Source organism: Dasypus novemcinctus, chromosome 6 (assembly GCF_030445035.2).
Source record: "Dasypus novemcinctus isolate mDasNov1 chromosome 6, mDasNov1.1.hap2, whole genome shotgun sequence".
Lineage (NCBI taxonomy): Eukaryota > Metazoa > Chordata > Mammalia > Cingulata > Dasypodidae > Dasypus > Dasypus novemcinctus.
In genome coordinates, this window is record NC_080678.1 from 388754 (window position 1) to 407333 (window position 18580).

Here is an 18580-nt window from a genome sequence, read left to right on the forward strand (position 1 = left end):
CTATTCATGAACTATTGTGATTAGTAATCGAAGAAAATGTGGCACTGGTGTGGAGAAAGTGGCCATGGTGGCTGCTGGGTGTAGCGAATGGGAGGAAGAGATGAGATGTGGAGGCATTTTTGGGACTTGAAGTTGTCCTGGGTGATGCTGCAGGGACAGTTACCAGACATTGTATGTCCTCCCATGGCCCACTGGATGGAACGTGGGAGACTGTGGGCTATGATGTGGACCATTGACTATGAGGTGCAGTGGTGCTCTGAGATGGATTCACCAAATCCAATGAATGTCTCATGATAATGGAGGAGATTGTTGCTATGAGGGGAGGAGTGGGGTGAAGGGGGTGGGGGGTATTTGGGGGCCTAATATTTTTTTAATGTAATATTAAAAAAATAAAGACAAAAAAAGGACATCTGGAAAAAAATAAATGTAAATGGATTTAACTCTCCAGTCAAAAGACAAAAACTGGCAAAATGGATAAAAAAAGCATGACCCAATTATGTGCTGTCTGTAAGAGACTCACCTTAAATTCAAAGTTATAAGTAGGTTGAGGGTGAAAGGATGGAAAAAATATACCATAGAAGGGTAAACAAGAGAGAGTTGTGTGTGTGTGTGTGGGGAATATACTAATATTGGGTAAAATAGACTTTGAGTCAGAACAGTTATGAGGGAAAAAGATGGTCATTATATACTAATGAAAGGGACAATTCAACAGGAAGATGTAACAATTATGTATTCAGCTAACAGCAGAACCCAAATATATGAATCTAATACTGAAAGATCTAAAGGGAGAAATTGACAGTTCTACATTAATAGTAGGAGATTTTAACACACCACTTTCAATAATGAGTAAAACATCTAGTCAGAAGATCAATAAGGAAGTACAGGGCTTGAATGCTACACTAAACCAACTAGAACTTACAGACATATATAGAACACCCAATAAAAAAATATACATTCTTCTCATGTGTACATGGATCATTTCCAAGATATAGCATATGTTGGGTCACAAAACAAGTCTCAATAAATTAAAAATATTGAAATCATATAATGTATATGCTCTGACCACAATGGAGTGAAGCTAGGAATCAGTAACAGAGGTAGAAATGGAAAATTCACAAATGTGTGGTAATTAAAGAACATACTCTTAAATCAGTGGATTAATGAGGAAATCAGAAGTGAAATTAAGATATATCTTAAGGCAAATGAAAATGATAATACAACATACCAAAACTTATAGGGCACAGCAAAGTCATTACTGAGATGAAATTATATCTCTAAGTGCGTGCATTAAGAAAGAAGAAAGAATTTAAATCAGAGACTGTATTAGAGTTCTCTAGGGAACAGAATCAACAGGAGGTATCTGTAAATAGTATGAGATTTTGTAAGAGTCTCTCACATGACTGTGGGGATGCACAAGTCCAGGTTCCACAGGCAGGCTGCAAACCAGGGACTCTGATGAAAGTCCAATGAAGGTCTTTGATGAGTTTCTGGGAGAGGTTGGCTGTCCAAAGACGAGCTGGAAAATTCTCTCTGAATGTTGAAATCACTTCCCCTTTTAACTGATTAGATAAATTGTTTCTCATTGCTGATGGCAGTCTCGCTGGTTGATCGAAGATGTAATCAGCCATCTATACAGTAAACTCACTGATGACTAAAGCTCATAAATGTCCTTGTATTAAATTAGCCCAGTGCTTGCTTGACCAAAATTACCCTAACCATCGCAAAGACCTAACCTCAAAACTGGAAGAACTAACCCTAAAGTGAGCAGAAGGAATGAAATAACAAAGATTACAGTGGAGATATATGAAAGAGAAAAAAGAAGAGGGAATCAACAAAATCACAAGTTGGTTCTTTGAAAAGATCAATAAAATTGACAAACTTTTAGCTAGATGACAAAGAAAAGAAAGAGGATATAAATGAAAATTGCAAGTGAAAAGGGAGACATTGCTACTGACCCAACTGAAATAAAAGGGACTGTACAAGGATACTATCAAAAACTGTATGCCAATAAATTAGATAAGCTAGATGAAATGGACAAATTCTCAGAAATGCATAAAGTATCTACATTGACTCAAAAAAAATAGTAGATATTAAGAAACCAATTACTTGTAAAGAGAATGAATCAGTAATCCAAAAACTTCCCTGGGAACTTCACATTTTTTAATGTAACATTTTGTGTGATCTATGAATCTTTAAAAAATCATTAAAAAAATAGGTGGCATTATTATATAATGCTAAGAAACCTGGAGAAATCTTAGGATAAATGATGAAGACATTAACTAGCAGTGGAAATAAATTTCATGAGAATAAAAAAAAAAAAAAACTCCGAAAATGTGAGTGTGTGTATCTTAGTGGTTGAGTGCCTGCTTCCCATGTATGAGGTCCTAGGCTTAATCCCTGGGAAAAAAAGAAAAAAAAAGCAGAAGAAAGCAAAAGTTACCTCCCAACAAAAGTCCAGGATCAAATGGCTTCACAGGAGATGTCTACCAAACATTCCAAGAATACTTGATTCCAATTATGTCCAAACTCTTCCAAAAAATTGAAGAGGAAGGAACACACCATAACTCATTCTATTAGGCCTACATTACCCTTATACCAAAGCTTGATAAAGATACCACAAGAAAAGAAAACTAGAGGCCAATATCTATTATGAATATAGATGTAAAAATCCTCAAAAAAAAAAAAAATGCTAGCAAACCTCACCCCACAGCATATTAGGAGAATTATACACCATGACCAAATGGGATTTATCCCTGATATGAAAGGTTGGTTCAATATAAGAAAATCAATTAATGTAATACACCAGATTAAGAGAATAAAGGGGAAAAAAAAACACATGCTCATCTCAATTGATGAAGAAAAGGCATTTGACAAAATATAGCACACTGTCTTGATAAAAGGACTTAGAACAGTAGGAATAGAAGTGAACTTTTTAAACATGAAAGCGCATATATGAAAAGCCCACAGGTAGCATCCTGCTTAATGGAAAAAAGTGAAAGCTTTCCCTGTAAAACCAGGAACAAGACAAGGATGCACACTGTCACCACTGTCATTCAATGCTGTACTGGAAATCTTTGCTAAAGTAATTAGGCTAGAAAAAGAAAGAAAAGCCATCCAAATTGTAAAGGAAGAAGTAAAACTCGCCTTATTTGAAGATGCTGTGATCCTATATAAAGAACATCCTGAAAAACACACAACAAAGATCTCAGAGAAAATAAACAAAATCAGCAAAGTCACAGGGTACAAGATGAATTTCCCAAAATCAATAGTGTTTCTATACACAAGCAATGAATAAGCATAAGAAGAAATCAAGAAAAAAAATTCCATTCTCAATAGCAACTAAAAGAATCAAATATCAAGGATAAGTCTTGTTTATTTATTTGTATTTATTTTTTAATGTTACATTAAAAAATATGAGTTCCCTATATAGCCCCCACCCCCCTCACCCCTTTCCTCCCACATCAACATCTTTCATCATTGTAGCACATTCATTGCATTTGTTGAATACATTTTGGAGCACTGCTGCACACATGGATAGTGGTTTACATTGTAGTTTACACTGTCCCCCAGTCCACCCAGTGGGCCATGGCAGGACATACAGTGTCCAGCAACTGTCCCTGCAGTACAACCCAGGACAACTCCAAGTCCTTAAAATGCCCCCACATAATATCTCTTCTTCCCTCTCCCTACACTCAGCAGCTACCATAGCCAGTTTCTCCACATCAATGCTACATTTTCCTCCATTACTAATCACAATAGTTCTAGAATAGAATATCAGTAAGTCCACTCTCATCCATACTCTATTCCTCCATCCTATGGACCCTGGGATGGTTATGTCCACTCCACCTCTATATCAAAAGGAGCTTAGATTCCACATGGATGATGGATGCAATTCTCCTGCTGGCAGTTGTAGGCACTTTTGCCTCCCTGGTGGGGTGGTTGACCTTCTTCAACTCCCTGTTAGATGGCTGGGGTAAGTCCAAACCAGAGGAGGAGTTGCAGGTCTGCTGAGGCACAGGGCCTGGCTATCACATGGACAGTCCAGAGATTCAGGCCCCCTGAGTATACACAAAACCCCAGCACCAACCACAGGTCTGGTAAAACTAGCAGGAGAGGCTTGTGAACAAAGATCACATCTGAGCCCAACTCCATCACACTCAGGAACACAAACTCTGAAGTATGGACAACTGACAGGGCACTGAACTCCATCTGCCATGACCATAGAACCTGTGGGTCTCTGTAGCCCTCAGAAGAACCAATACCTGGGCTTGTATCTACTTTGGCTATCTCTGGGACCCTGCTAAGACATGCATAAGAGCAACCCTTCTGATGACCTCCTGACTCTTTTTTGGAGACTCATAGCCATATAAACTCATTTGTCCTTCCCATTTCCCTCTTTTATTCAAGGTCAAAAAGAGTATTTAACACCTGATATTACATGTAGGCTGAGATATTCTGCTGGTCTGAGTTGACCCTTTTATCCAAGGTCATTTTCTAGTTACATCATCAGCTGTTACTTAGTAGCAATCCCTTGACACTAGGGAGGCTCATCCACAGGAGTCATGTCCCGTGCTGGGGAGAAGGTAATGCAGTTAAATGCTGAATTTGGTTTTGAGAGTGGCCACATTCCAGCAATGTGGAGGCTCTCAGGAGGTAATTCTTAGGCACCCTGCAGCTCTAGGCCTACTTCATATTTCAGGTGCACAGGCTCACAAGCATAGTCATTAGTATCAAGGGCTCATTATTGGACCGTCCTTCTTTATTGGTCTTAGCCATTACACTTGGGGGATTGTTGCTGTTCCATTGGGGAATGTGATAGAGCTCCCCTGGCTAGGAACTCAGCACTTCCTCAGTTGTTTTTAACTGTAACCATTATGAAAATATCCAAACATTTTTATGGACCCTGTAAACATGCCCTGGGGAACTCCCTCCCAACCATGTGCCCCCTATCAATAACATCCCACATCAGTATTCCTCCCCTGCCATAGTTGAACCTCTCTGTGGTCCAAAACTTCTTCAAAAATGAAACCTAATATATTGCCAGGTTCCATTAATATTAAAATAGAATATAGTGATGAGTTTAAAGGTTAGATGTAGAATACATACTAATTTATACAAATTAAAGTAAAAATATATTGGGGTATCAAAAATTAAAAATGAAAAAGCTTTGTTTTTTATGTTTTGTCTTTTATCACTTCCATAAGTGTTGCCCTGTATGTATAGTGGCAAAGCAATTTCTTCCATTACTTCCTCTTTTCCTTTTTTTTCCTAATTATTAAGTTTGTCTTCACAAAAGTTAACCAAGGATGTGTATAGGACTTGTACACAGAAAACCACAAAACATGACTAAGGGAAATTATAGAAGACCAAATAATTGGAAGGATATCCCATGCATATGACTTGGAAGACTAAATATCAAAATGATATCAGTACTACCCAAAGAAATATATAAATTCAATGCAACCCAGTAAAAATTCCAACAACCTTCTTTGCAGAATTGTAAAAGTCAATCATCAAATGTATCTGGGAGATTAAGGGTGTCCGAATAGTTAAGCCATCTTAAAAAAAAAAAAAAAGAATTTGGAGAACTCACACTTCCTGTTCTTAAAACTAAGTATAAGGCCACAGTAATCAAAACAGCATGATACTGTCACAAAAACAGACATAAAAATCAATGGAGTTAAATTGACAGCTCAGAAATCAACTCTCATGTTAACAGCAAACTGATTTTTGACAACGTGAATGACCTCTCAATTAGGAAAGAATAGTCTCCAACAAATGGTGCTAAGAAAACTGGATTTTCATTAGCAAAACTGGAGGGGGGTATCCCTATATCACACCATATACAATATTTAACTCAAAATGGATTGAAGACCTTATTAAAAGAACTAGAGCTATCAAGCTCCTAGAAGAAAACATAATGAAGCATCTTCAGGAACTCATGTTGGGCATTGGTTTCTTAGACTTCACACCCAAAACACAAGCTACAAAATAAATAAATAAATAAATAAATGGGACCTCTTCAAAATTAAAAACTTTTGTGATCAAAGGACTTCATCATGAAAATGAAAAGACAACCTACTCAATGGGAGAAAATATTTGGAAATCATATATCTAATAAGGGCTTATTAATAGTATCTGGAATATATAAAGAAATCCTTTAATTCAACAATTAAGTGACAAGAGCAACAATTTTAAAATGGGCAAAAGTCTTGAACAGACATCTCTCTAATGAAGATGTACGAATGTCCAGAGAGTACATGAAAAGATAATGTAATTAACCATCAGGGAAATACAAATCAAAACCACAATGAGAGATTTCCAGGATGATGGTAGACTCAAAAGACGTGGATATATACCCAGAAGGAATGAAAGCAGTGATACAAACAGACATCTGCACACCAATGTTCATAGCGGCATTATTCATGATTGCCAAAAGATGGAAGCATCAAGTGATGAATGCATAAATAAATGTGATGTATTTAAACATTGGATGTTTTGCAGCTGTAAGAACAAATGAATTTGTGAAGCATATGACAACATGGATGAACCTGGAGGACACTGTGTTGAGTGAAGCAAGCCAGACACAGAAGGACAAATACTGTATGAATGTACTACTATGAAAACATATTGTATAATATCATGGTGTTAGTAACTTGATAATGGATCACCAGAAAATAGAATGAGGCTAGAGAATGGGAAGCTGAGGGTTAACTTGTGCAGAATTTGTAAAAAAGATGTGTGCTAATCTTTGGAAATGAACAGAAAAGTTGAAAGCCCAACATAACATTTGTTACTAGCTGTACTATTTTGTGGGTACAAAAGTGGTTTGAAGGGAAAGTCTAAGGTTATGAATATTGCTAAAAGGAAAGTTAAGAAGTGTATGATGAACATGGGACTGTATAGTATAGTAAAACCACATGTGAAATATGAATATGGATAAAATTGCACATGTAAGACCATTTTTCTTTAAAACTGAAGAAATGTACATTAATACTACAAGATGTTAATATCAGACCAAAAAAAAATTAAACCAAGTGAAAGAATCCAGACTCAAAATACTACATATGTATGATTACATTTATATATAATGTAAATATAAATCAATTTATAAAGATGAAATTAGATTGGTGGGTATGTAAGGCTGGGAAAGGACTGCTAAGAGATGTGGAGTTTTTCTTTTTAAAATAATGATATTGTTCTAAAAAATTTTTTGTGATGATGAGTGCACAACATTGTGATTATACAAAAAGTCATTGACTACACTTTGGCTATCTCAGGTGGTATGTGAATATATTTCAGTGAAAGTGCTTAATAAATTAATATATATAAAAGAATAGTCAGAAATAGTTCTATGCAGCAGGGGCATAGAGAAATTGAGAGGTAAATAATTTTCTTATTTGTCTGGTATTTATTATTTTGAAATAATGAAAATGCTCTAAAGATGAATGAAGTGATAAATACATAACTATGTGATTATACCAAATACCATTGATTGTACACTTTTGGATGAATTGTATGCTTTATTAATATACATTGACAAAATTTATTTGTTTAAAAAATCACCATGGATACCATTTCACACCCATTAGAATGACTGCTATTTAAAAAAAAAAAACAGAAAATGACATGTTAGTGAGGAATTATAGAACTGGGAACAGTCCTTCATTGCTGGTGGCAATGTAAAATAGTGCAGCCACTGTGGAAGACAGACTGGCAGTTCCTCAGAAAGCTAAGTATAGAATTACCATATGACTTGGCAGTCCCACTGCTAGGCATATACCCCAAAGAATAGGAACAAGGGACTCAAAAGATTTGCATGCCAAAGTTCTTAGAGGCATTATTCACAATTGCAGAAAGGTGGCAGCAAGCCAATGACCATCAACTGATGAATGGATAAATAAAATGTGGTATTGACATACAAAGGAATATTATTTAGCTGTTAAAAGGAATGAGGTCCTGATGCATGCAACAACATGGATGAATCTTGCAGACACCAGTTGAGTTAAATAAGGCAGACACAAAATGACAGGTATTGTTTAATCTCACTGATTTGAAGTAATTAGAATAAGCAAACTCATTGAATCAGAATCTAAAACATAGATGGGGTGGGAATAGGAAGTTGAGACTTAAAATGTAAAGCAATCCTGTTTGGAAAAATGGAAATGTTTTGGTAATGTATGGTGGTCATGGTAGCAAACATTGTGAATGCAATTAATAGCACTGAAATGTATATCTGAATATGATTAAAAGGAGAAGGTGAACAGAGGTGGCTCAAGTGAGTAGGCACTTCCATCCCACATTGGAGGTCCTGGGTTCACTTCCAGTGCCTCCTAAAGAAACAAGGAAGATGAACAGACAGCAAGTGCAAAATTACTTGTAAGATTGTAAGAACATTAATATCACCCCGTTTAAAAATAGAATTGATATCACCCATGTCTTACTGTTAAAAGTTAAACAAAGGAAAATATCTGTCTTTCTTCACAGACTTTGGATTTCTTTTGCAGTTCAGATTCTCTCATCACTATTTTCCTGAAAAGGAAATGTGTGTTTTCCGTGTCTCTTCTGTCTTCGCTATGTCTTGTACATTAGGAAAATTTAAGTTATCTCATATTTGGCTATCCAAATGGTTGTTTCTGTGTTTTAAACTTCATCGTGCAGTATTTATTTATTTTTAATGCCTTGAGATTTCTCATATTAACAGAAACACAGATTTCTGTGGTCCTTTCTGATCACATCTAGCTAGTGGTCCACTTCTGATACAGACTCAAGATGTAACAAGAATGCCTGTGACTGGGGATGCTTTTGCCAGTTAGGGACAACGTGGCCTTTCTCCTTTTTGTGCATTTGTTCTGCATCTTTAAAGATTGCACCAAGAGGAACAGCTCTTCCTGGCTGTGATTTTTCAGAGATAATGTAAGTTTCTCCAGAGCACATACTTTACCCCCTGAGCTGTGATGGCTGAAGATGAAAGTGCTTAAGAGCTCTGAGGTTATTTTGTAGACAGGTGCAGGACACTGTAGCTTATTTAGTAGAATTGAGTTGTAAATTTATTTCAACTGAAATCCTTGTAATATTTAATTATGTTATGAATATGCTTCCTTTTTGGTGTGCAGTGAGCATACATTCCAGGAATTTTGTATTCTTTTTGCATAATAATCTTCTTGGTTACTATTGTTTTCAGTGGACTACTATGCAGTATGAAGGTGAATTCTAGCTAGTGGCTATTGGAAATTCTGTTTCAAACTAGCTACAATCCTTATAGTTTTAATGATATAATGTACAGGATTCCTCTATCAGCAAATCTATTAATATGTGCTACAAAAATCTAATATTACATGCCCTGATTTAGAGAGGAAAAAGAATATGGAAAGTTTCAATGGCTTTAGAATCTTGGGCTTAACAATATCCTATCCTAACTTTTTATTGGAATAATAGTAATACCAGTATAATAACCACTGCCTATCAGTCATGTCCATTTTGTAAACATATGTATATAAATCGAATCTTTAATATAGAATTTTAATTGCTATTGTGTTGCATTCATTCACACAGGTTGAATGTATTTTTGGAAATTTTATAAAGGATTTAAGTCAAGTAATTCATGGATATATAGAATGAAAGCTATGGTTCTCTTGTGCTCCTTGTAATCTATCTTTCCATCCCTTCTTCCCATTGCAAGCATTTCCCCTCAACCACTGTTCTGCAGTTGTATGGAATTTTATGTAATGGAATCCTGTGGGATGCATATTTTTTTGCTCTGGATTCCATAAGTCAGCACAATAATTTTGGAATTTATCTATCTTGTTTTGTGTATTCATAGTTTGTTCCTTTTCATCAATTAAAATAATCCCTTTGTATGACATACTACAGTTTGTTTATCCTTTACCTTGGAAAGAGAGCTCGGGCAGGATTTAACCCTTTTTTCATGATGAGAATTAAGCATTCTATGTGTTTGTCCCACTGTATATCTGCATTTTACAATTCACTGCTGAGTTAGTTTGAAAACTAAAAACAACTGGGATTTTGCCTAAAAATGTTCAGACACTTAGGCATTTAATAACAATTGTTTTTGTAAGTCCTCTTTAAAAGTACTGTCACTGGCTTGTGCCAGTTTGGTTTCACTAAGGGTTCTTAATATTTTATTATGAAAATTTTCAAGCAGACAGCACTGTTAATTAATTAACATTTAATTAATGTTGACTTATCACATCCCTTCCAATTCATCCATCCATCCATGTATCCATCCATCCATGCATCAATCCATGCATCCATCTACCCATCCATCCATCTGTCCTCCATCTATCCATCTTAACTTTGGTGACTTTTCTGATTTTTTAGGAGGTACCAGGTATTAAACCTAGAACCTTGTGCCTGGGAAGCAAGTGCTCAACCACTGAGCTAAAACCACCTCTCTACATCTTAATTTTGATCCATTTTAAAGTAAATTGCTGGCATTATTATCACTCATGGTAAATATTCCACGTTTGTCATTAACTAGAGCTCCATGTATGTTGGCAGAATTTTATAATATAAGATTTACTTTACCCTGAGTAAAATACACAAAACTTATATGAACATTGATGGAGTTTTGACAAATACATATGGCAGAATAATCCAAATCCAGGTCAGAAAAAGCCCTTGAAAAAATAAAAAAAATAAAAAAATTTAAAAAAAGAAGAAAAAGCCCTTACACTCTTACCCAGGCCTTCCCTGCATTCATCAGAGGTTACTTTTGCTTGTAGAATTTCAAAGAAATAGACACTTACCACATGTACTATTTTGTGTCTGTCTGACATCTGCTTAGAATAATGATTCTGAGATTCATTCATGTTGTTGCCAAGGTCAGTAATTCATTCCTTCACCTTTCTGAGTCATGACTGCTTAATGCATTGTCCTCAAGGATACATTATCACAGCATCAAGTGTAAAAAAAAAACCTAGTTACCATCTGAGCAGTCTAAACCAATTATCAAGGTCATTATATACTTTATTTCATTCACAGCAGAGTGTAGTGAATTAAAAGCAAGAATCATAAAGAAATCTCACATTAGTGTCACCTTCATTATCACCATTTAAGTTCTATTTAAACTCTAAAATTTGATTACTTTTGAACAAAATCATTTCTCTAATGCATTTTTATAATTCATTGCCCTATACTCATGTCTAAGTGATAGAAATCAAGGTATCCAAGAGAACACTGTGCCCAGCCTTAGACACAGGCATGGGTAGGACCCATGGTGACCTGGAAATTGCTCTCTACTTAAGGAAACACACACAATGTACAACACTAACAGCCCCACAGGCAATGTGAAGTGCCAACTCCCAGTCTTTCTTGGAATCCTGAATCCACTGGAAATGTTGGAACAGTATTGTTATCTCTTGGAGACTGGTTTAGGGTTTCTGTGGTTGATTCTTTGTGACCACTACCTGAAAATTTCCTTGAGGCTCCTGATTATTTTTCCAGCTGTCTGAATATCTGCCTGATGGTTTTTGTCCTGATCCTGCTTCTTTATGGAATTCCTTGGAAGCCTATCATTATTGCTGCCTACTTGGGAATTGCTTCATTGGTCATTTTCATCTAGAGCTCTATGCTTCCTGTGAGTATAACAAGTGCCTCATATGTGTGCTTGGGCTCTTAAATAAGCTGCAAATTCTGTAACCTTTTATTTGTTTTGCTTTTAGATTACAACATGATTACTAGTTAATGTTTGAAATGTAACTTAATGGTATGAAACCATCTAATCTTTTAAATAAGAACTCAGTAGCCAAGACAAGTATATAATCTTCATGAGAATACTTCCATTTATAAATCCTTTTTATCAAAATGAAATAGTAATATTAAGCATTTTCTGAGCCCTTCATACAGTGTTCATGGAATTGTGGACTCGCCTGAAAAGCAGTTGAATATTGAAATAGAGTTGAGGCCTTTAAAATGTTCATATTCCTTTTTTTCAGTATAAATCTACATATGGTAATCAACCATATGAAAAAACAAACATGCATATAAGACCTTGGAGGGCAACAGTTGATGGCATAGTATTTATTGCAGTGAAATGTGGCAACAACCCTAGTTATCTAAAGCCCAGAAAGAGTTACATCATTGTACATCCTCACAGAACATACTAAATTTCATGTTTCAAAGGCATTTCAGGACATGGATAATGCTCTTTTTCCAAGATGAAGAAGAAAACAGAAACCAGGCATTTCTCTTTCTAATTTATTAAAACAGTTTCTCCACACATGGGGTTGTCATTTCTGGTGTTGTAAGGGTAAGGCCACATTGGGAAAATAGGAATAGAATTACATTGGGAGGTGGGAATTGCAAGTGCCTTCAAATAGATAAATGACTTAAGACGGTCTGTAAAGAGAGTGCCAATAAATAACTTAGGACAGACTGTAAGGAGAGTGCCAATAAATAACAGGATGCCCTGTAATGAGAGTGCCAATAAATAATATGGGACTGCTTACATGAAGAAGCCTTTCAAAAAGAAAAAAAACAGAGATACATTATCTTCAGCTAACAGCAGTGTTCCGCTTCTGTGCCTGCTTGCTTGCTCACTTATTAGTAGACGCCCCCTTCCTAAAAAGCTATAAAACCACCCCTTCCCTGAGACTCAGGGCTGCTCCCTCCTCTGTGTAGGATGGGCCAGTCACAGCATGGCTAATAAAGCTCTCAATTGGAACTATATTCAAAGTCTGAATCTGGTCAATATCACTGATCTATAACAATGTTAATTGTGCATTTCCCTGCTCATCTCCCACTCCACTTCTGATTTGATGACCTCCATATTTATGGGTCTGAAACATTCATAGGACCTGCTTAGTTGGATTTGTTTATCTATTCAGCATATATCCAGCTCTGACTTGATATCTTAGATACTTTCTGGTGAATGAAAGAGGCATATCTTAATCCAAAGATTTTCCTTATTCATTTTTGTCTTACCACAAACTAAAGATTTTTATTAGCAATATGTTTTGACATCAAATTTAATTTGGTTTCATTCTTCTAGGTAAAGTCTCAAATGTATCAAGGTATGAATTAGACTTATATTGTCTTTCTAATATTTTCTAAATACTGCTGTTGATTTGGGTTCTAATTCAACCAGAAGGAAATATGGTGATTTCTGATGTCTGGTTCACTTTTTACCTCTTGAAATCTTACTATTCCTGGACTATCATCCTGGATAACAGAGTAAATGGAGGTGCAACCAGTGAGACAGGTGATGTGGAGGAGGAAAAGGTTTAGGATGGTGTTGATGAGATGAGTAGAGTCTGCAGGGAGTTATCAGGCACAACCTGGCTGTGAGAGGAAAGTAAGATGATTATGATGGTAGCTGTGTCTGTTGAGAAGTTAAAGCCCAGGGGTGTCCAAGACTTCCTAGGCAGAAGATGTGTCCTCATAGAAGTTTCAAACAGATTCTATGGGGGTCTATAAAGGCCACTGATACCAGGCAGAATGTACAAAAGGAACCCAATGTAAAATGGAGAAGATGAAATAAATCACCATGTGCTTTGTTGATGGTGACAATTGAGTGGAGCACTCTAAAGGGCAGGATGGCTGCATGGCACATTGAAGGCCCTCACATGCTGCTGTTTATTACAGGGTGATAGCATTGTTGTGGTGAGAAGCTTGGCCTCAAGGCACCAGAGCTGTTGTGCTGGGCAATAGTAGAAAAGTGTGCTCTCTGGGGTCAAGTGAGAGAACTAAGTGCCAGTCTGAGGTGTCTGGCTTCCTGGACCCAGTTTGAGGTGCTTTATAAATGGTGTCCACCTGTAAGGTATGTGCTGGCTGTTTACCTGAATGATGGGAGATAACACTCTCACCTTGGAAATGAAAAATCTTGTGACTCAGAGATACTAGCAGATGTTCATGGCCTTCTGTAGACCACATGGTAATGCCAAGTTTCAATCAGGTGCATCTGATTCCCAAACCAATGGTCTCCAGACGACCCCACCCTACTGATCATGAAAAGGGTTCAGCTGGACTGCAGAACGACCCAGTATGCTTCTATTAGGTCCAACAGGTGATGTTTCAGAAGGAACTCCAGGAATTACTGTGTGCTTTTAAAAGTGGGAGGAGGCATGAGTTTTTCTTTTGTAAAGCCATGGCAGTGACATACTTATTGATCTTGATAATTAGAGGACAGAGATGTAAGTGGACAGGATGCTCAGGTTTTCTTTCCTTTATCTCTGGCAATAGTACAGAAATTTGAAGTAATCATATTTTCTAAGAAGAAGGGTACAGCAGATTTATTAGTCCAAGACATTTTTACTGTGATTCTCAATCTTTGAAAAAAAATTAAATATGAATTTCATTAAAGTAGGATTCTTATTTTCATATTTTTATAAAATCTATTTATGTCATTTGTTAAAAATTGTTTCTCTTAGGCATGATATTAATTTTAAGGAGTTTACACTCATAGCATCAAATAATGTGTCTTTTTGCTAATATACTTGGGTAATTCAATTTTATAGGATATTCCAAATAATTTTAGAGATTGTTTTTATCTCTTTTTAGTGAATTTACAGCAAATTTTGGGGAAGATCAATATCTGCATGGAGGAAAATGCCGTAATTCCAGAAAAAATATCCAATTTGGAAAAGAAATATAATCATCTTTTCATTTTCTTTTCTTATGGCTTTACCTTGAATACTTCCACCTTCTTGTTGTTCAGGTATTTTACTGTTTCATTTTTCATCCTGGTGTACATTTTATATTCTATAAACACAGAAAATTCAAAGCAAGCATCATGTGTGCCGAATAATTCTTTATTTCTGTGAGGAGTCACCTACTTGTGATGTGGGCTATGGGTGGGAGGCTCTTTGTCTCTTAAGAGATAACCTAAGCTGTCTGTGACTTGTGGTTGTGGGACAATAAGAAGCTGCAGTCCTGCCCTTAGTAACCATGGCAGTGACTCCAGTCCCAGGAAACGGTTTAACAATGCAAAGTCTATAAACTTTAAATATTCAGGGAAAATGCAAACCAAATGGGCTAGAGGCTTATCTGGAATGTGTAAAGTCCATGCTTGGGGCTTACCTAAGATGTGAAAGATATATATGCTAATTCAAGCCTATTGAGAACCGAAACAAAAGGACCATTTAACCTTTTCTCTCTGTATAAAAGAAACTCTGAAGTCTTGTTTGGGGCGGGATTGAAACAGAAAGCTCCCAATTCCTGCTGGCCATCAATAAACCATTTTTCCTTCTCAAAATCATTCCTGAGTCCTGGCCTCTCTATACACAAATAATTGAACCTATCTCGAATTCTACAACAATAGGGGCTCTGAAATCTGGACCTTCCTCTGAACATTGATCTTGAGTACCCTTTACTCTTTTCATTTTTTAGGGCCTGGGAATTATAGATTTTCACAATCATTAGTAATTGTCTCATCGCTTGGCATGCCATTCAAAATAAGTAGCAGAACTGAGGGGCTGGGTGAGATCACTCAGGATTTGGAGACAATTTGAGTGTTCCTCATCACTCTTAATGCAGAACAGAGAAATTATTAAACATGTTTTTAGGAAGTAGTGGGGATTGAACCTGGGATGTTGTCTGTGCAAAGCAGGTGCTTAACAACTACACATGCTCTGCATAACAGAGAGCTTTATAAGTGGTGATGTTTGTTTTTTTCTCCCACTAAGGAAAGTCTTTCATCAAAGCTGTTTGACTTGAAAGATTTCTCCACCTTCTCTGTGTTCCCCTTGTCATCCAGTACTGTCTTTTGGGAAAAAGTGGGGAAGGACATAAAATAATTATGCCTTCTACGATTTTCTTCATTTCTAAATTCTTTCTGTGCTTGAGTTTCCTTCTAGGGTATAAACTGGATCAACTCATTTTATATGAAAATAGGGGTACCAGTGCAATTGTTTTGTTGATATTCTTTTTAGCACATCGCCCAGTGTTTCCACTGAAAATCTTAATACATATTTTGTTTCTATCCTAGTGTAGATTTTGGAAAAAGAAAAGGTCATTGAAGACTTGAGAGACTTTATTTTGAAGACTACTTCTGACATGAATGAGGTATAATTACCTAGGATTCCTTAAGATTTCATTGCATTCCTTGGCTTTGTTGGGGAACAACATGTATTAGAAAATTAAAATTACATGATGACTAGTGGGAATTGTGTAACTTTTTCGTTCTTGGAAATTTATTTCTTAATGAGAATATTTTGCTTTAGGTCCAAAATACCCTTCATGAAGCCAAAATCACTGAGGCAAAAGCTAAGACAGAACATGAGAAGGTGTGGAAGGAAAATGTTGAGTTTAAGTCCCAAGAAAAGAAGGTAAAGAAAAGTCACTTCTAGAGATTGGGCAACAAGACTGTTGTAGAATTTGAGAGGTTCAATTATTTGTGTATAGAGAGTCCAGGACTCAGGAATGATTTTGAGAAGAAAAAATGGTTTATTGACCACTGGCCAGACTCGGGAGCTTCCTGTTGCAAACCCAAGCCCGGAACTAGACTTTTGGAGTTTCTTTTATACAGAGAGTAAAGGTTAAATGATCCTTTTTTTCCAGTTCTCAATAGGCTTGGATTAGCATATATATCTTCCACATCTTAGCTTTTAGCTTGGACTTCAGGCATTATCTAGGTAAGCTTTTAGCATATTTTGTTTGCATTTCCCCTGAATACTAAATGTTTATAGACCTTGCATTGTTAAACTGTTTCCTGGGACTGGAGTCCTTGGTCACCAAGGGCAGGACTGCAGCCTCTTATCATCCCACACCCACAAGTCACAGATAGTTTAGGTTATCTCTTAAGAGACAAAGAGCCTCCCACCCATAGCCCACATCAAGACAACTGAAAATCTTGCCTTCTTCACTGCCCTGTTTCAAATCTGCTTGAAAGTCTGGGCAGGGGAGTGCAGAATTCTCTCCTCATTGGCAAATCCCCGGGGCTGGGGTGAGTATGCACATTTCTTGTCTCTTCAATTTTTTTCATGACCTTCTTGAGGTTCATTCTTTGTCCTGTCCCAAACCAACCAGATTCTACCCTGAGTTGCCCACGGGGGATGGCAGCTATTTAGACTTGATGTGGGCTATGGGTGGGAGGCTCTTTGTCTCTTCAGAGATAACCTTAACCTAAACTGTCTGTCCTGACTTGTGGGTGTGGAAAGGTGAGAGGCTGCAGTCCTGCTCTTGGTGACCATGGCAATGACTCCAGTCATTTAGCAATTTAGCAATGCAAACTCTATATACATACCAGTCAGTTCAGGGAAATTCTGATGGTGGTGGTGCCAAAACTTAAGGGAACTTGGACTTGACCTCAAATGGGAAATATAATACAGCCTGTGCATAAATGCAAAATCATCTAATTCTGTATCCAAGTGTGCCTAGTCTCTAGAAATCCAGTTAAGTGATATGGGCTTTGAATGTTCAGAAAAGGTGTAAGACTGAATGTGTATTCAAGGTTGCATCCAGAGGGAATGGGGCAAGATGCTAATTCAAGTTCACCTGAGGTGTGGGCTATATGTTAATTCAAAACCTACCTGGTACTCCGGCAAAGACTTAACTAACAAAGAAAGTAGTTTTCTTTGATAAAAGCACTATTTGACTCCCCACCCTGTGTAAAAAGAACTTGAAAATCTTGTTTGGGGCTTGGGTTTGAAACAGAAAGCTCCTGAGTCCAACTGGCTGTCAATAAACTATTTTTACTTCTCAAAATCATTCCTGAGTCCTCCCCTTTCTATATGCAAATAATTGAACATCTCTCAACTGCTACAACAACTGAGCAGGCTTTGATGACTCTGGCAGGGCAGTTACTGCCCCAGTGACCAGAGGAGGTTCCATTGTGGGTTCCAGGCCTGGGAGACACTGAGCCAGGCCCTTCCATCCACACTGGAAGTGAGACATGAGAATTGCGTGCTTGTGGACTGGTTTTATAGGGTCTGGAAGGGCTTTCTGAAGGGTGCTCTCAACTGTCATTGGATCAACTTCCTTGACAACTACTTCTGGGGCTCCACACACCCAATTCTGCCCTCTTGCAGCATGGAGCTTTGAAAATCTTCCCTCCTATTCTTTACCAAGTACTTGGAAAGACACTAGGATGACAAGATAAGGAAGGGCCTAGTGGCCCCTGCCCTGCCTCAGGCCTGTGGTCCCAGTGTGTGGAAATCCTGACTTTATTAATGCATTGTTTTACCCTTACAGTTACAGCAGGAAATTGAACACCAGAAAAGAGAGTACTCAGACCTCCTGGAACAAATCATTATCTTAGAAAAGACCCAGAAAGATCTGCAAGGAGCTCAGTCTGAAAAAATCAATAATATTGCTATATGTTCATCTCAGGAATAATGTTGGAAATCTGCAAAATAAAATTAAGAGCTTTTTCTGACACAGTCTTGTTCCTTTTCTAGGCTTTGACTGATTGCATTTTCCAGTTGAGAAGTGTTGGAGAAAATACGGTGCTTACTGGGACACAGAGACTGATTGACCATAAGCAAAGAATTTATTGAGAAGCTCTCCCAATGGAGGGGGTCTTAAGAACAGACTTCAGGCCCCCCCCACCAGCATGGTGGGGGTTTGAAGAGAGACTTCAGCCCACTCCTGGAATGGGGGGACTTGAACTTATACAGAACTT

At 37.2% G+C, this 18580-nt stretch overlaps 1 protein-coding gene across 1 annotated transcript in view; it reads left to right on the forward strand.

Annotated features, from left to right (window-relative positions):
* LOC101413974 (uncharacterized) overlaps positions 1-18334 on the forward strand; it is a 37336-nt gene extending 19002 nt beyond the window's left edge. Inside the window, exons 4-7 of the mRNA XM_071215597.1 lie at positions 14521-14677; positions 15947-16023; positions 16182-16286; positions 18151-18334. Of these exons, the coding sequence (XP_071071698.1) occupies positions 14521-14677; positions 15947-15977 (188 nt within the window). The 3' untranslated portion in view covers positions 15978-16023; positions 16182-16286; positions 18151-18334. The remainder of the gene's footprint in view (positions 1-14520; positions 14678-15946; positions 16024-16181; positions 16287-18150) is intronic.
* The last annotated feature ends 246 nt before the right edge of the window (positions 18335-18580 follow it).